We start from the raw sequence: 16,818 nt of genomic DNA, 5'->3' as shown, positions 1-16,818 counted from the left end.
AGGAGAGCCCAGCCAGGAGCTCAGATATCAGTGCACATCACCCCAGAGCCCTGGCTGGCAGCTGATGCTGAAAGATGTTCAAAAGTGAATGTTATTTACATTATTTTAATGCTCAGCTAATTGAAGAGATTAATTCACATCTAAAAGTAGCTGCTGAAAAAAATAACTTAAGAGCAGCCTGCTTTTGGGAGCCTGATGCTGCTTTTCCAAGCAGCTGAACACGTGCCCTGGGGAGCTGCCTGCTGCCACAGGCACTGTTAGTGGTTACAAAAGGCAATTTCTCCCTTGCCATACAAGGCAATGGCCCTTGGAAGCCAAACTATTCATAATGCACTCATGGTTGTGCTTGGGGATTGCCCACCAGCATAAACTGCACCTCAGATTATTTATTCCATTTTCCACTTTTCGTGTGTCAAGACTGAACTGAATAAATGACTGAAGTTGGGCTGGCTGGAGCAAACTGTGAGCTAGGCTGGACAGTGACAGAGTTGGAGAGATTATTCTGCATTCTGTTACAGCATTAAATGTCCAAGTCAAGTTCTGAACTCTGTAGTGTCCCTCCAGTTATCATGGATGTGAATGAAATTGGAATCCTTCTCAAAATATCTGTACTTAATAATGCCTGGGGAATTCACAAGAGCTGATACTAAATCTGTCTCTGAAAGTAAATTCACAGTGATGAAGCTGCCAAAGCAATATTCATTTATTGGAACCCTATCAGCCTGATGCTCAGTTTTAGATTGATATGATGGCTTATTAAGCAAAGCAAAGTGCTATTGAATATCTGTTAGCAATTTGACAGCTTGGCCTCACTACGATGGTGAGGAATGAATTTTAATCTCTGGACCATCCGTTGCTGGCACTGAGTTGGATACTCTTCTGTCAGGTTTTGTAAGCTGTGTAGTGTGATGGAGGATGCTCTCCAACAGCAGAAAGAGCGTGGTGCCTCGGGATGGGGTAAATGACAGCCAAGCTCAGCATCACCTCGCTCAGATCCTGTGGCCCAGGCAGTGGCTGTCAGGGGGCAGCTGAGGCCACACATTGCTGCACTTTCTGCTCCTGCCTGCTTTGTTTTTTCACCAAATCAGGCCAATATTTAATCATACTGAGAACTTGAGGGTTAATAAATCTTGTACGTGTGTCCTGTGTAGTGGGAGTAGTGAAGGACATACTCTGAGCCCCTCTCCAAGATTTTTTAATTCCTTTCCACAGCAAGAAGAATTTGGCAGTGGTACTCATGGCCACAGTATATCCAGAGTTAGGAGATAAGAATGCTCAAAAGGGAAAACAAAAGGATATTTATCTAAATAACAGAAACATGCTAAAGGATAGCAGTAAGGGATTTAAAAAAATCTCTGGAACTTTTGGGAGCAATAATAAACTTTCCATGCTTTCAGCAATATATCAGCAACACAATACCGGAAAGGTGAAGGGAAACTTGGAGCAGGTCTTTACAACTGTGTGCCTGGACCTTCCTTGCCTTGGCAGCTGGGTCTGGCTGTCACAGCTGGGGCAGGCACGCTACGTGGAGGGACTCTGCTCCCTGAGCTGCTCCTGAGTTACCACGAGCCAGATGTTCAGCAGGGCCATGCTTAGCAAGGCAGCTTCCCTCACCAGCCTGTCCTCTCCCTGCTGCAGGTACAGCCCCCACAAGGATGCTGATCCTCTGAAGCCCAGGGAACCTGCGATAATCGAGCGCTTCATTGCCTACAAGAACCAGGACCACGGGGCCTGGCTGCGGGGTGGAGACGTGTGGCTGGACAACTGCCAGTGGGTTTTGCCTTATTTCAACTCTCAGAGTTCAGCCTGGTGTTTATGGCCAGCATAGCTGTGGTTCAGACTATTTATATCGCTTTGCACCTTTTCTGTGGCCAAGGTGGAAATGCAGATGAAATGTTAAGCCACCACAGGCATTATTTTACACAAACAAAACCTGCTTTGTCTGAGCTGGAGATCCCTCAGGTTGTTTCTCTGTGTGATGCTGACCAGCATTCATAAATGGTCACACAATACACACAGAGACATGCAGATGCAAATAACTAAAAATAAAACCTTTTTTTTTTAATTTTTTTTTTTACATGAAGAACGATGTGGAAAAACAGTGGAATGCACCACCTTTCCTGGCTCAGCCTGATCAGTTTTATGTGGTTCAGTGTAGTGCTGAATAAGCAGGTAGTGATGAAGCAGACATAAAACTATGCATCACAGCAGCAAGGGAGAGAGTCTGGGCAAGTGCGTGTTGTGCTCTTTGAAGTCCATTTCCTGTGCTGGCCAGAGCAGATATTTGTTTTGCACTTGAAAACAGATGATCTGCTGCAGTTTCTGTTTCTGAGCCAGGCTCCTGATAGCAATCCTAGCGAAGAGGAGAAAAAGGAAAAAGCTCCTTTCCGAGCATGTTGTGATAACCCTGGTGGGAATGGCTGCCACGCTGATATCTGGTGTCCAATTCCCAGCCAGAGCTGCCTTACCTTCCAGTGACCCAAACCTCTCAAAGCACCCATGGGAAAAGCTGCCAAGAGTGACCTGCTGAGAATGGGGCTGTAGCAGAACTCAGAAATGTCATATACAGCAATAGAGTTTGTGTTTCTAATGACCCACGAGAATCCACCCTCTCCACTGCCAGCACGTGTTTCCTCACAGATCCCACTCAGGTCACTGGTACAATTTCACTGCTGATGGAGCAGAGGCAGTGTGGAGGGTGCTCAAACACCAAGTGCTTTATGAGTTTCCAGCAGCAAATCTCTGTGTGTGTGTGAACTGGAGGAAGCAGCCATCAAGCTGTAATTGTCTTTATAGCCATTTCCATTTCTATTGCTGCAGAAAGACTTATGTATCCCATTAGCAGAGCCAGCGTTAATGTGGCCTGCAGGGAAGCAAGGAGGGGATAGGGAGGGAAGGGCTGCCACCTACAGACAGCAGCACATGAGGGGATCTGCTCCCAAACCAGTGACAGACGTGGGAAGTGATGTGTGTGAAGACACCATCAAGACTGACTCAAACAATCAATTCATTGTAGCATTTCTCTAAGCAGGAGTCAAGGACCAACATCTGTGATTTATCTTACCTTGAAATTTCAACAGAATAGAAAGATATTCTAATTTTTGTTTTCACTTTTAATAAGTAAGTTCTGATCTCTGTATTCCTGTTGAGGAAAGAGAAGCCAAGCTGCTCTTTTTTTATCCCCTTGCAAAGCTCTTTTATGGAAGCAGTTTGTAGAACATGAAGACAGGGAAGTATGTAAGGGAAAGCACCATTAAATAATAAAAGCTGGTTGGAGTGAGAGATGAGCATGATTTTTATCTACATGAGAAATCATGATCATTAGACAAAGGGATAAAGCTTTATCAAGCAAGTAAACAATGGCTAGTAATCACCATCTTAACCCCAGCTGGAGCAATCAGGTGTGTGTCTGCTGCTTCACAGGACCTGCATATTCTGCAAGATGTGCCAAAAGAGATCTTCTAAAACTGGACAGGGAAAAAGTCTGGGAAAACCCTGCTCCCCTTGAGCACTGGGCAGTAATTAATCCCTGCTCTCCTCCACTAGTTTGCTTGTTAGAGTTTGACATGACAAACCAAAGCATCCCAGATCTCTTCTGAAGCATCTCCCTTCTCTTGGCAGGTTTGCTGACAATGGCATTGGACTGACCCTGGCCAGGTGAGTGTGGTACAGATGTGTGGTACAGATGTGTTTTAAAGGCTGTGGGGTACAGATGTGTGGTACAGGTGTGTGGTACAGCTGTGTTTTAAAGGCTGTGTGGTACAGATGTGTGGTACAGGTGTGTGGTACAGGCTGTGTGGTACAGGTGTGTTTTAAAGGCTGTGTGGTACAGATGTGTGGTACAGATGTGTTTTAAAGGCTGTGTGGTACAGATGTGTGGTACAGATGTGTGGTACAGGTGTGTGGTACAGGCTGTGTGGTACAGGCTGTGTGGTACAGCTGTGTTTTAAAGGCTGTGTGGTACAGATGTGTGGTACAGATGTGTTTTAAAGGCTGTGTGGCACAGCCTGGGCACGGTGCTGGGGCTGGGTGTGAGCACCTTTTCACCTCCAGCCCTTTGTTGCAGTGGTGGGACCTTCCCTCACGATGATGGCTCCAAGCAGGAGATCAAGAACAGCCTGTTTGTTGGCGAGAGTGGGAACCTGGGCACGGAGACGATGGACAATGAGATCTGGGGCCCTGGGGGTCTGGACCACAGGGGCAGGACGCTGCCCATCGGCCCGTAAGTGAGCTCTGCACTCACAGCTCCAGCCCAGGCTGGTTTCCTCAGCACTGCTCTGTTTAATTACCATTGCACAGCAAGGATTTCATTTCATGTCTCCCAGTCCCAGAGTCCTCACTGTGCAGCTGCTGCTGGCAGGTACATCTTGCAGGCTGCCAAGACTGATCAAACTCCTCTTTCCTTCCCCCTCCCCTTTGCAGGGGGATTTGAGAGGACAGCAAGAGCACTCAGTGCTAGCAGGGCACCTCTGTAGGTGTGATCAGCAGTGAGCTGAGCTCCACCAGCTGCCAGGAAGGCCCAGAGCATCCCTTCCCAGGCTTGCCTGTGGCCATGGGTGTGCTCAGTGCTGCTGTTACTGGTGCTCTGCAAAGGACTTTTGGTGCCTTTGTTCAGCAGCTTTGAAATGGCCAGTGAACTTCTTGTGTGGCCTCTTCCTAGACCTTAGTCCTACTGATTGCTTTGCAAGTGCAATGCTTTTGCTTCCTAAAAACATAGTTATCCTGGCTAGCCTCACAGTGAGCAAACAGCTCAGCTGATGCTTTTCTGCCTCATTGCAGGCCTCAATTTTGCTGTCAGCAGTGATGCTGGAGGCTTAATATAAACTATACCAATAATGAAAACCCATTCTTCTATGACTCTCCTAATATCCTTTGCACACATATATAGTGGACATATCTCATCTTGGATGTTGTGTGCAGAAACTCAGAAAAAATGCACTGCAGGCAGGAATTCTCTAAGGGATCATACAAGGAAGCGATCAAATTTATGTATCATAAGTGAAATTTGAAATGTCTTATCTTGGCCTCTTAAAGACCTTGAGCATATTATTCATTTAACTGGTGTGAAAATGGTGTCTTCTTTACCTTGCAGATGATATCAGAAAAGGCTGATAAAGATTAATTAACCTGCCCCTTCAACTCTTCTTAGCCTTAGATTGTAGGATCTTCCCTTGTTTCCAAAAACATCTTTTTTATTGCAGTTGATTTGCGATGCTTCTCTCCAAACCCCTTGGAAATATGTGGTGGGACTTCTTTTAGCCCTGCCATTACTCAGCCCAAGGAGTCTGCACAGCTCTGCTGAGTTTCAGGTTTCAGTGCTGCAGAACTCATTTCTGATGGCAAGCACGAATTTATTCATCTTTAGGTCAGTCCTTTGGCATTGCTGTAACTTCCTTCCCTGGAGAAGTACAGACTAAATAAAGATGATCTGTTCAACACGAGAGAACTTGAGCTGAGCTTGCAGGGATAAGAGAACTCTACGGAGCTGGAGAGAAGGGAAATCCCTTTGTGGGAGTCTTCAGGTGTCTTTATATGGGGTAGACTGTAGGGGACAAAACTCAAACTCTGTTAAAGCTAAATGTTACCGTTGCAGTTTATTATAAAAGAGCCTGCTAGGGGCTGCCTGGCACAGCCCCAGAGCAGGACAAAAGGGATAAAAGGGGGAGGGAGAGAGAGAGAGAGAAGAGGGAGAAGAGAGCAAGAAGAAGAGCAAGAGAGAGGGTAAAGAAAGAGAGTAAGGAGAAGAGAGGAAGAGGAGTAAGAGAGTAAAGAGACCGATTTCCTGTTTACAACACAATGATGAATATTCTAATTTCCACTAACCAATCTAATACAAAATACAAATTCTATAGCATTTATGTGCAGCCTATAGGAATCCTTATATTAGCATAATGTGTTACATTTTAAACTCTAAGATCTAATCTTTGGACCCTGGCAAGTCTTTTTGTGACCTTTGGAGCTGCTCTCTGGCCGAGGGCATTGTTTAATTAAGAGTGGGTTACCTTCAGGGGCCATTGTATTGTTTCATGGTAATTTAGTAACTAAGGCTTGGCATCTCAAAAGTGGCTTTCATTTCCATTTTCATGGTTTCTATATTCCCAGAATCTGACATTCATATTTGCAAAATTCCTCTGTTTCATCTGTTCCAACACCCTTCTCTTCCAAAGCAGGAGCTTGGGAGTCACGCTATGGGCCAAACCAGCGCGGTGGGGCTGTGCGTGCCTAGAACACATCTCCCCGTGCTGACTGCCATGACCAAGTCTCTGTGTCTGCTCTGGGTGTGTTGCAGGGATTTTCCCATCCGGGGGATCCAGTTCTACGACGGGCCCATCAACGTGCAGAACTGCACGTTCCGCAAGTTCGCGGCGCTGGACGGGCGGCACACGAGCGCGCTCGCCTTCCGCCTCAACAACGCCTGGCAGAGCTGCCCCAACAACAACGTCACCAGCATCCACTTCCAGGATGTCCCCGTGAGTCCCCCTGCCCAGACAGCCCTCCTGGGTGCCTGGCAAACGGGCAAAAGGCAGAAAATGGGAGATCTTGCTGATTGTCTTTGCCAGGAGTCTGACAGCAAAAATAGAAAGAGGAAACGTGATGGGTGCAATGATGAGGAAACTCTGTCAGGTTTGCAGCCAAACAGGTGAAGGCATCAGTTAAAATAAAAAAAAATAAAAATGGCAGTGTTGTAGTGAAAATAATTTACGTTTCTGTACGACTCAGAAAATGAAGAATCAGCCCCCCTTTATTTTCAACAGAGGTATAATATTAAAGCAACAGAAGGAAGTCTGTTCTGAAAGGCCTGACTGACCTAGAAGTAGAAAATACTGATTTTGGGGAACAGCCAGTGAAACTGAGCTGATGCAGGATAATTCTGCAGCCCTGCACACCAGGGTAATTCCAGACTCCAGTTCTGCAGACATAAATGAGAGCAGAGTCCAGCCAAAAGGAGTTTGCCAAATTTTGAATTACAGTATGAACCTCTGGGTGCTGGGCCTGTTCTTTTGAGGTATTTTTGTATTTGCCTGCACAAATACATGCTAACTGTTTCACTGAGGTTCACCTTTAGTAGCTGTTAAAGCCAGCTGCCAAACATTACAAGCAAACAAATAAATAAAGTGGTTGGGCTGAAATGATTTGTACTGCCTAATTTTCAAAAAATTAGCAAGCTTGCTCACAGATCAAGAAAAGTGCTGACCAGTGCCAAATATGATGGGAAAGGCAAAATTCCCCTAAAAGTGTTGGTTGGTCACTCTCACATTGCACAAGGCAGGCTGATGACATGGCATTTATTTATGCTGGATAAAAATATCAGTCAGAAGTTGCCTGAGCAGCCATTTCCCAGGGCTGACTCTTTCCCACATTGGTATGACTTCATGTGGCTTGGAACTTTGAAACTGTGTTAGCAAACAATGAGCAAAGTGGCTCTCATGAAATCACCCTGTCTCCTGAACCTTCCTCCACAATTTTAAAACAAACCTTCCCACTGGTGAGGCTGAAATTGTGGTTTTTTTAGCCTTTCCCCCATGGTCAGCAGGGAAATGTGTGTCTGCTCTGCCTGACAAGTCAAACACACCTTTTAAGTCAGAAAATGGGTAATTTGAGCCACTGTGGTGACCAAGGGCATCCTTTTCTTGTACTCCAAGTGATGAATTCCTTTCTGGAGATGTAAATTTCTTCCACTATTTTGTTTAGATTACTTCAAGAGTCTTCTTTGGAGAGCCCGGCCCGTGGTTCAATGATCTGGATATGGATGGTGACAAAACATCAGTTTTTCATGATGTGGATGGTTCTGTGTCAGAATATCCAGGCTCATACCTGATCAAGGAGGATAACTGGCTCATCAAACACCCCGACTGCATCGACGTGCCCGACTGGAGAGGCTCCATCTGCAGCGGGCACTTTGCTCAGGTGAGGCTGCTTGCCCTGCAGGATCATTGCCACGGGGCTTTATTCTAAATTTCCTGGCACTTTAAAGCTTGACCTGTAGCAATGGACTTTCTTCAGAGTGCTCAGTGTTTATTTATCAGCATGTCTGCACAGGTGGCTTTGAACATGAGAAATACTGGGAATACTGGGGTGCGTTTTCTGAAACTTTGGCTGCTGACAGCTCCAGCAACCTCTGCCTGAAGCCTCCTGAGAGCTCCATGGGCATTCACAGATTAATATTCATAAATCCATGGGCTGTCAGCTAGTCATTTTTTCCCTGATTTATGGAAGGAAGTGTTGCCCACAGTGTTATGGGAAATGTGCTGATGAGTTGAAATTAGACTTCAGCTTTTATGGTCTTTCATTCTGTGTGTGACCACCAAACCACTCTTCCCACCACAGGAGCCCTGAGTGCTGCTGCCATCAGAGTCCTCACTTTCCTCTGCTGAGAGAGCCTGGTTTTGTCTTGGGTGTTGCAGGTTGGGGGTTTTTGTGTGTAGTGCCATGCAGCCAATTTCTAACCACTGAGCTGGGTTTCAGGCTTCTGAAATCCAGACAGAAGGATCCTTGTTCAGCACAAGGCAGATGTCTGAGGTAGATACTGTCCTGCTGCTGAGGGTTGCAGGATGCTGTGGAATATCTCAGCCCTGCTGCAGCTCCTGGCACATGCACTTAAACCCAGTGGATGAGGAAATTAGTCTTTTTTATTTTTTTCTTCCCCCTGGAAACAGTTTGCTTTGTTGAAATGAAAGCCTAAGGAATTGAACATAAATGCACAGCCCACAGGTCCCTGCCCAGCACTTGCACTAGTTCACATCTATTGAGTATCTGAACCTTTCACTGTAGTTCATTAAACCCTTGGTGATTTTTTTTAAATTTTTTTTTCCATCTAGATATACATCCAAGCCTACAAGCCAGCCAACCTGAAAATGAAAATAATAAAAAACGACTACCACAACCACCCACTCTACTTGGAAGGGGCTTTGAGCAAAAGCACTCATTACCAGCAGTATCAGCCAGTTATAACTCTGAGGAAAGGCTACACCATCCACTGGGACAGGACAGCCCCTGAAGAGCTGGCCATATGGCTCATCAACTTCAACAAGTGAGTGAACTGCATCCCAGCATTCCAGGACAATCGTGTAGCTGCACATTCTCGCTGGCTGAGGTCATCACCCCAGTCCATTGAGCTCACCATCTTTTCATCAGCCATCCCAGGTTCCTGTTTCCTCCCCCAGGAAGCCCTGTAAGATAACACAGTCCATTTTTGGAAGAGCTAATTCATTCCTGGTGCATGGAAGTCACAGGTGTAGAAGTCAGGAGCAGATCTGCCCTACATTGCTTAACTCACCCATGGCTGTTAAGTCTAATTTATGTTGCATTTATTCCTTCTAAACCATGAAAATTTTAACTGGACAGGAAAAAACTTATTGTAAATTATTTAGTTTGGCTTCTAGCATGCTGAGGAAAATAATAGTTCTGATATAACTTGTTGCAATGTGTGTCTTTGCTATTTTTAGAAATGACTGGATCCAAGTAGGGTTTTGCTATCCTAAAGGGACAACGTTTTCCATTCTCTCAGACATCCACAACCGTCTCTTGAAGAAAACATACAAAACTGGGACCTTCTACAGAACCTCCCAGATGGAGAAACTGGAGCACAGATATCCTAGCAAAGGCTACTACTACTGGGATGAGGACACTGGGTAAGATGGCAGGGAATTGGGAATTGCTTTGGGAATGCTGCTGGCATTGTGAGCAGTTGGGCTAATGCCACTAGCAGGGGTCACAACAAAACCAGGAAGGTTTTCTGGGAATGTGACCAGTGTTTAATTCACCTGGGACCCCCAGGCCTGCCTGCACAGCCTCTGTAGCACTGCCAGTTACTCCGGGAAATGCTTTTCCAAGTGAATACAAATTAGAAAAAAAAAAAAAAAAAAAAAAAAAAAAAGACAAAAGCAAAGAGCAGACCATGAAACTTAACTGAAGACATGCACAGCCCTTATTATTTTGAACAGCTGTTTTTAAACACCATGACAGGGATGCACAGGAACTAAGTGTAAACCTTTTATTTTAAAGGATAAAAATAATGGGAAGGAAGGAAGGAAGGAAGGAAGGAAGGAAGGAAGGAAGGAAGGAAGGAAGGAAGGAAGGAAGGAAGGAAGGAAGGAAGGAAGGAAGGAAGGAAGGAAGGAAGGAAGGAAGGAAGGAAGGACCTAAAATACAAAGCATGTATTTCTACATATATGTATCACTAGAGAATAGAGCTCAGAAGGTGTTCAGGTGTTATCTGATTTCTCTGTTTTACTTTTTATGAGCTCCCTAAACCATTTCTGAGATGAGTGTTCCCTTTTATTTCCATGTGGGATGTTGGGCACTATAAAACATGGCAGCAAGGGCTGAAATGAAAATTATTGCAGAGCATAGGAGTCCACCAAAACTCAGGATGTTTTTGCACAAAAAGTTTGAAGGATGCTGTTTGATTTTTTTTTTTCTCCTGCCTGCAGGCTGCTCTTCCTGAAACTCAAAGCTCAAAATGAGAAGGAGAAATTTGCTTTCTGCTCTGTAAAGGGCTGTGAACGAATAAGAATCAAGGCTGTGATCCCAAAGACAGCTGGTGTCAGTGACTGCGAAGCCACAGCTTATCCCAAGTACATTGAGACACCAATAGTGGAAGTGCCAATGCCAAAGAAGCTCTCCAGTGCACAACTGGTAAAGCAGCTGATTTCTCATCACAGAATCATTGCTCATGTAAATCTGGCACATACTGCACCCACAGACACAGAAAAACTTTGTGCCAGGGTCAGTAGAAGCTGTGCCTGATTTTCTGAGATAGTTCAGCAGGTGAAATCATGTGAAACAGATTCTTGCAATGTGCAGAGAGCCATTGCAAGCTGTGTACTCGGTATTTTGGGACTCTGGTGTGACATGCTGTTCTTGAAAGCACAGGGTGAAAACTGATGAGCTGGGAGACAGGTTGGTCCAGTTAATGTGATTTTGGAGCCTCCAGCTCCTCCAGGTTGTAAGAACAGCAGGGACAGACAGGGGGCTGAATGGTGGAGATGAATTATTCTCATTTATGTAATGCATAAAACAATCTCTCATGCCCAATCTTGTTCTGGGGGAGGAAGTGGGGTATTTATCTGTTATTTGGGTTTTTCAGTCATCACCCTTGAAACAGGGATACACAGCAAAGCCTGGGAGAACTGTGTGTCAGTTCTGTAAAGTAGGAATCACTCTGCCATTCAGTGAAACAATTTACCTGGTGACAGGATGAGCAGAGAGGTTCCCATTGTGCCCAGTTCCATTAGCAATTTAATTTGGCAAGTCAGTGCTTATTATGTAGCTTCCTTGTTGATTGAATTTCAAGGTTTGAAATGTTTTCATTGAAAATGCAGCATCCAGGTAATGGACATTCTCACTAGAAAACCTGTTTATTTCATTTTGCAAACAGAAGACCAAGGACCACCTAATTGAAGTGAAAATAGAAACTTACAAGAAGCAGTACTTCCACCTGAGGGATGACTTTGCATACATTGAGGTGGGCAAATCCTCTCAACAAACTTAATGGGGTGCAATTCTATAGCATTTGCTTTATCTTCATGCAAAACATGCTTACAAAGTTACCATGCAGAGTTGAATTTGGGTCATTCCTGCTTTGTATTTTGGAAAAAAAAAAAAAAAAAACAAAAAACAAAAAACAAAAAGATAAAAAAGAGGCTGTATCTTCTACTGTGCAGGAAACCAGGACCCCAGAGACCTGGAATTCTGCCCTTTGAAGAGAACAGCAGTCCTGTGACCCAAGACTGTCAGTGTTCCTTACAGGGGGTTGTTTGCAATTGTGTTATTGTGAGAGATCAAGAATATTTTTCCCCCTGCCCAGGTGGAGGGTGTCAGGTTTTTCCTGACTGAAGAGGGTATCCAGCTGGTTGTGATTGACGGACACCATGGAAAAGTTGTTGATCGAGTAACATTCAAAAACTCCATTCTGCAAGGAATCCCAGCACAGATAGAGAATTATGTCAACAACATCAAAGATCAGTGAGTAAATAATCTGTCCTTACTAAGGTGCAATTACAGGAATGCTGCATAACACTCATCTTTTCCTTGGATTTTATCACCCAGCAGCACCCAATGTATTTTTGTATCTGGGCTCCAAAGGAACCCAAATGTGTGCAGGACATGCAGGCAGCACCAGGATGCACATTCTGATTCAGGGACTGATTGAGCCCCAGATAATTTGTAGGGCAGTATGTGATTAACAAACTGCAGAGCTACATTTATGTTGTGGGTTATAGACAAACTGCAGACTTAAATTCACAGAGCACTGATCTGTACAGATGTGTACAGCTTGCATTTTTTTACTGCATGTATGTTTTCTCAAATTGCAGATAATTCCACTAATAAAATACATTTCCCTTTGCATGTTCCCCTGCCCAGACCTAAAGGCTGGATTATTTTGTATTTTAAGTTTGGGCAGCCAGGAATGCAGAATTTTGGAAATAGGTGGTAATGAGCCAAAAGATGTTCCTGCATCTTGGAGGACAATGGCTTCTTCTGCTGGAGGGAGAATTGGAACCACATCAGAAACCCATTAACCAAAGGGGTTGTTCCCACATTAGCTTGTGGAGAGCTCGTGGGAAGTGAATATATTTAATTTTTATTGAATCTGTTTGGATTTGAAATCTGATGTGTAACATTTAATACAAATATGAGTGCTTTGTTGCTCAGGGCAAACAAGCAAGGAATGTGTTCTGGCTCTTCATCCATTTACACATCTCTGTTTCCTTCAGCTCCATCGTGCTGGTGACATCTAAAGGAAGATTAATTTCAAGAGGACCATGGACTAAAGTACTGGAGAAACTTGGAGCAGGAGAGGGTTTTAGGTTAAAAGGTAACCAGTTTTTAAAAACTCCTTTCTAACCTCCCATTATTCCAGTAAAGGGACCTTATTTCTGCTTCTAAATTTTGCCTTTCATGCTTCTATCAGCATGTGCTCCAACATCTTGGAACCAGTAATTTATTTATTCAGAAAGGTTGTATCCACTGCAGCTTTGGGTAACATGCTCAGTTTAAAACTGTAAATAGAAAGGTTTTCTTAGAAATAAACAATTCAGTGGGTTGATTTTCCAGATTAATTTTAATAATTTTAATAATAGAAATATTGAGCCTTTTCACCCACTAAATGCCCCAAACAGGATTTTTTTTACTTGTGTGAACTTGTTTGTAGCTGGTTTTCTCATTCTGACTTGGTAGCACAGAAAATATTGATTTCAGGGCATCAGAGTCCAGCTCCATGTGCCCCAATCAGCTTTTGGCAGGATTCCACCTGTGTGTGTGTGTTTCACGGGTGGGTCCTGGCACTCCAACCCTCCGCTCTGCTTTGCAGACAAAGTGGCTTTCGTGGGCTTCAGGGGCGGCTTCCGCCCCGCCTGGGTGCGGCTGGTCACCAGCCAGGACTCGGCCAAAATCTACCAAGCGCTGCCCATTCCTGTGGTGAGGAAGATGAAGCTGTGAGGACACCCTGCTGTGCCTGCTGGCCGCCAGCGCTGCCCCGCGGGACGGACGGACGGACGGACGGACGGACGGACGGACGGACTGCTGGCCGCCTGCGCCGCCGCTGCAGCATCGTGTTGTTGTTGTCACAAAGAAACCTCACTGTAAGTAGCTGGAGTGCCCCTGTGCCAGGAGGGCTCTTCCCTCCGTGCCCTGTGGCCGGTGGGCGCTCTGAGCCGGCAGCCCCGCCTGGCCGGACCCACCAGGGCTGGGCTGCTCCTCCCGGGCTGCCTGGTCAGCTCCTGCCACGCACTGATGGCAGGGCTGCCTCTTGAAGGGTTCTGGGGCTGAAGCTCTTGCTCTGAAGACCATCAAGGATTGTTGTTCTACCAGCCTCTAAGTTGTCTGAAGACTTTTTCTTTTCCGTGGTGTGACTAGCTGCTCACGCAGACGTGGTTGCCAGCTCAAAGACTGCTTGGCAATCTGGGGTAGAAAGAGTGGATCTGAGTGATTTCCTGGATGCTGGGACAGTAAGCACTTCTCCTAAAGCTTCTGTGGGGTTTGATCAAGCTCTTTGGGGTGTGTGTTGTACATGCAGCCCATGGCACATAGTTGGGGAAGAAATGACAGAAGGAGTGGACAAAACATGCAGCAGAGACTGATGGAACCACCTATTTCTGCTTCCTCAGAAAACTGTGTTTTTCCTATGGATCAAGGAGGTTGTGCAAATAGGAAATTTTCCATCAACAAGCAGCTGCAGGCTAGAAGGAGAGCAATGTCAATTAGCACATGAATTTTCTCAGCCTTTCCCATTCAGCCCTTCCCTCTGTATAAGAACATTCAGGATCAGTTTATGGTTAAAGCCATCCCAATTCAAGACTTCCAATTTTTGACCAGGAACACTGGGACTTATCTTATTCAACATCAAATAGAGTCAGCTGCCCTTGCCCTTCCCAGGATATCAGAGGGAACAGGATCAGACTGCTTTGCTGTACTGCTTTCTGATCTTGTCCTCAGGCTTCAGATATTATGTCTTGGTCCTCCTGTAGGAGTTACATGAGACCTGGATGAGGTCTTTCCAGGTGGCTGAAGAGCTAAAGTGGGAAGCCCAATGCACTAGTTGGATGTCTTGTACCTCCTTTCCCTATTTAAACCAGTAGCTGGGCACTGAAGGCAGATCAGAGTGAATCAGGACTTTACAGTCTCTTGAAGCTGGGAAATTAAACATAATCTTGTAAAACACTGAAAGCATTTCTAGTGTTCAGTGATAATTCTGTCAGTTGCCCAGAAATACCACAAAGGCGTTTCTGGAGGCTGTGGCTGTTCTAAGAAATCTAAGGGCAGGGGGGAAGTGTGAAAGACACCATGACAAGATTTTTAAAGAATGTCAATCTTGCCAGTAAGACTTGGGTTTGTTTCCCCACTTTATCTCTGCCTGTCCCCACTGCCACATAAATTATTCCAGTTGCTGATGGCTACTTTGTTTATGTAATTAAGTTGTTCTTTTCCCCAGCACAGTATCAAAAATGCTACCTTGAAGTTAGACTAAAAAGCAAAGATTTTGTGTGTCATTCCAAGGGCTGGGCAGATGCTGGTTTAAATCAGTTGCTCTGAATGTCAAAGCAAGCGTGAACAAAATTACATAGTACTGTAGGTTACATTCCCCTCAAGCCTCTCCTGGGTTTTGAAACTGGAAATGTTCTTTTCAGACTTACTACAAAATCATTTTGAATTCACTGAATGTGTGTATTGTATTTAAAATTAAAAAAAAAAAAAAAAAGAAAAAAGAAGAAGAGTCAAGCGTTCCCTCCCAGCTTCCCAACAGGAGTCTGGTAGTGGATGATCCTTGGGCATTTGAGCCATTTACAGAGTGAATGGGCAACATTTGTGAAAGGGAAATAAGGTGGGTTGTTTATTCCCCAAAATTATGATAGTTTGGGAAATTATTCCGTGGGAGAGTCAGTCTCACTGGTGTTTCAACCATGATCATCCAAAAGGTTTATCTGATGTCCTGTGATGGCCAGAAGAGTGCCAGATCCATGAAGTCAAGGGAAGGGGCTAGCAGGAATTCCCTTGGGTCTGTCAGTTTGGGCTGTCTGAGCCTTTTCCTGAGCCAGTGCTGTTGATGCCATTGCAGCAGGGTTGGTGGAACACACTGCTCCCAGGAGCTGGACAAAGCAGGAGCATTTCCTTCATGAGCACTTAGCAGATGGTGGGCAGGAAAGCCAGGCTTGGGGTGTGGGAATTGGCTTTGTACAAGCCCCAGTGCTGGGTTGCCCACTGCAGTGCTCCTCTGGCCACAGCCATTCCCCTCTCCTGCTCCCTCTAAGTGTGCAAACACCCAGGAGCATCCCACATGCCTTGTTCAGCTTCTAGGAGCATGCTGCCTCTGTGCTGAAGTGTAGCTTCTGATTTTACTGTTTGGGGAATTCTCAGGGTGATAATACCAGACTTGGCTCCAGGAAAAACCTTTTCCTTTTCTAAAAGAGCTCACCTTATTAAGAGAGAAGACTTGAGCAGCTTGTCCTGTGGTGTGGGTTTGTCACATGGGGCTGTTTGGGAGCTGGGGAGGGTCTGTGCTGTGCAGGGAATCACTGCAGGCTGCCCAGGGAGAGCAGAGTGTGCAGGGACAGGGAAATGCCCAGGGCTCCTGCTGACCTGCAGGGCCTGGAGCCATCCCTGAGTCCTCTGGAGACAGAATGGAGCTGGTGCCGTGGCCAGTCAGCAAGAGCTTGGTGCCAAATGATTCCAGTTCAGTGTCTGGCTGCTGCAGAAGCTGCAGTGCACCCTCTGAGCAGTGAACTGCTCACCCCCTGCCCACCCCACAGCCCTGCAGAGCTGCAGTGACCCTCTCTGCAAGGTTTCATTTCTGCAGATGTTTCCATGTTTGCCTACACAGTTGCCATTGGTGGAGTGAGGTTGTTTTGATTGCATTTTGTTTGTTTGTCTCTCTGTTTGTTCGGGTGTTTGGGTTTTATTCCTCTGTTCAGTTGCTTGTTTTACCTGTTGCCGAAACAGCTGGTCCTTTTTCGGAGTTAGATGTTTGTACATTTTCTTATAGACTTTCCAATGAAAAAAAAAAAATATATATTTTCTATTAATTTATTACAATGGCACTAAGACAACTAAATTGCAGACATATGAAGCATTTTTACTGCAGTTGAGCATTGTCCAGTTTGTTAAGGAGGTTGGCAATGTGTCTTCTCTGATAATCTGCTTTGCACTTGAAAGCTCTCTATGTCCACAGACCGTGGTGGTGCATTGACTGTCTGGTTTATGATGACAAGAGCTCTTGGGACGTTGTTTCCAAAAGATTGTGGCTTACAACTGAAATAACACGTAGTTGTTTGGAGTACACAATGTTTATCAAAATAAATATTCAGTGCAAATTTCTTA

At 45.2% G+C, this 16,818-nt stretch overlaps 1 protein-coding gene across 2 annotated transcripts in view; it reads left to right on the top strand.

Moving 5' to 3' along the window:
* Window positions 1-16,818, top strand: part of CEMIP (cell migration inducing hyaluronidase 1) — a 99,653-nt gene extending 82,835 nt beyond the window's left edge. For both annotated transcript variants that reach the window (XM_056499932.1, XM_056499931.1), the window contains exons 18-29: window positions 1,639-1,770; window positions 3,622-3,657; window positions 4,067-4,222; window positions 6,290-6,470; window positions 7,693-7,908; window positions 8,820-9,031; window positions 9,447-9,632; window positions 10,434-10,638; window positions 11,381-11,467; window positions 11,810-11,967; window positions 12,720-12,820; window positions 13,316-16,818. In XM_056499932.1, coding sequence (XP_056355907.1) covers window positions 1,639-1,770; window positions 3,622-3,657; window positions 4,067-4,222; window positions 6,290-6,470; window positions 7,693-7,908; window positions 8,820-9,031; window positions 9,447-9,632; window positions 10,434-10,638; window positions 11,381-11,467; window positions 11,810-11,967; window positions 12,720-12,820; window positions 13,316-13,443 — 1,798 coding nt within the window. In that variant the 3' untranslated portion in view covers window positions 13,444-16,818. The remainder of the gene's footprint in view (window positions 1-1,638; window positions 1,771-3,621; window positions 3,658-4,066; window positions 4,223-6,289; window positions 6,471-7,692; window positions 7,909-8,819; window positions 9,032-9,446; window positions 9,633-10,433; window positions 10,639-11,380; window positions 11,468-11,809; window positions 11,968-12,719; window positions 12,821-13,315) is intronic.

Source organism: Oenanthe melanoleuca, chromosome 10 (assembly GCF_029582105.1).
Source record: "Oenanthe melanoleuca isolate GR-GAL-2019-014 chromosome 10, OMel1.0, whole genome shotgun sequence".
In the NCBI taxonomy this organism is placed as follows: domain Eukaryota; kingdom Metazoa; phylum Chordata; class Aves; order Passeriformes; family Muscicapidae; genus Oenanthe; species Oenanthe melanoleuca.
This window is presented reverse-complemented; position numbering and strand designations above follow the sequence as displayed.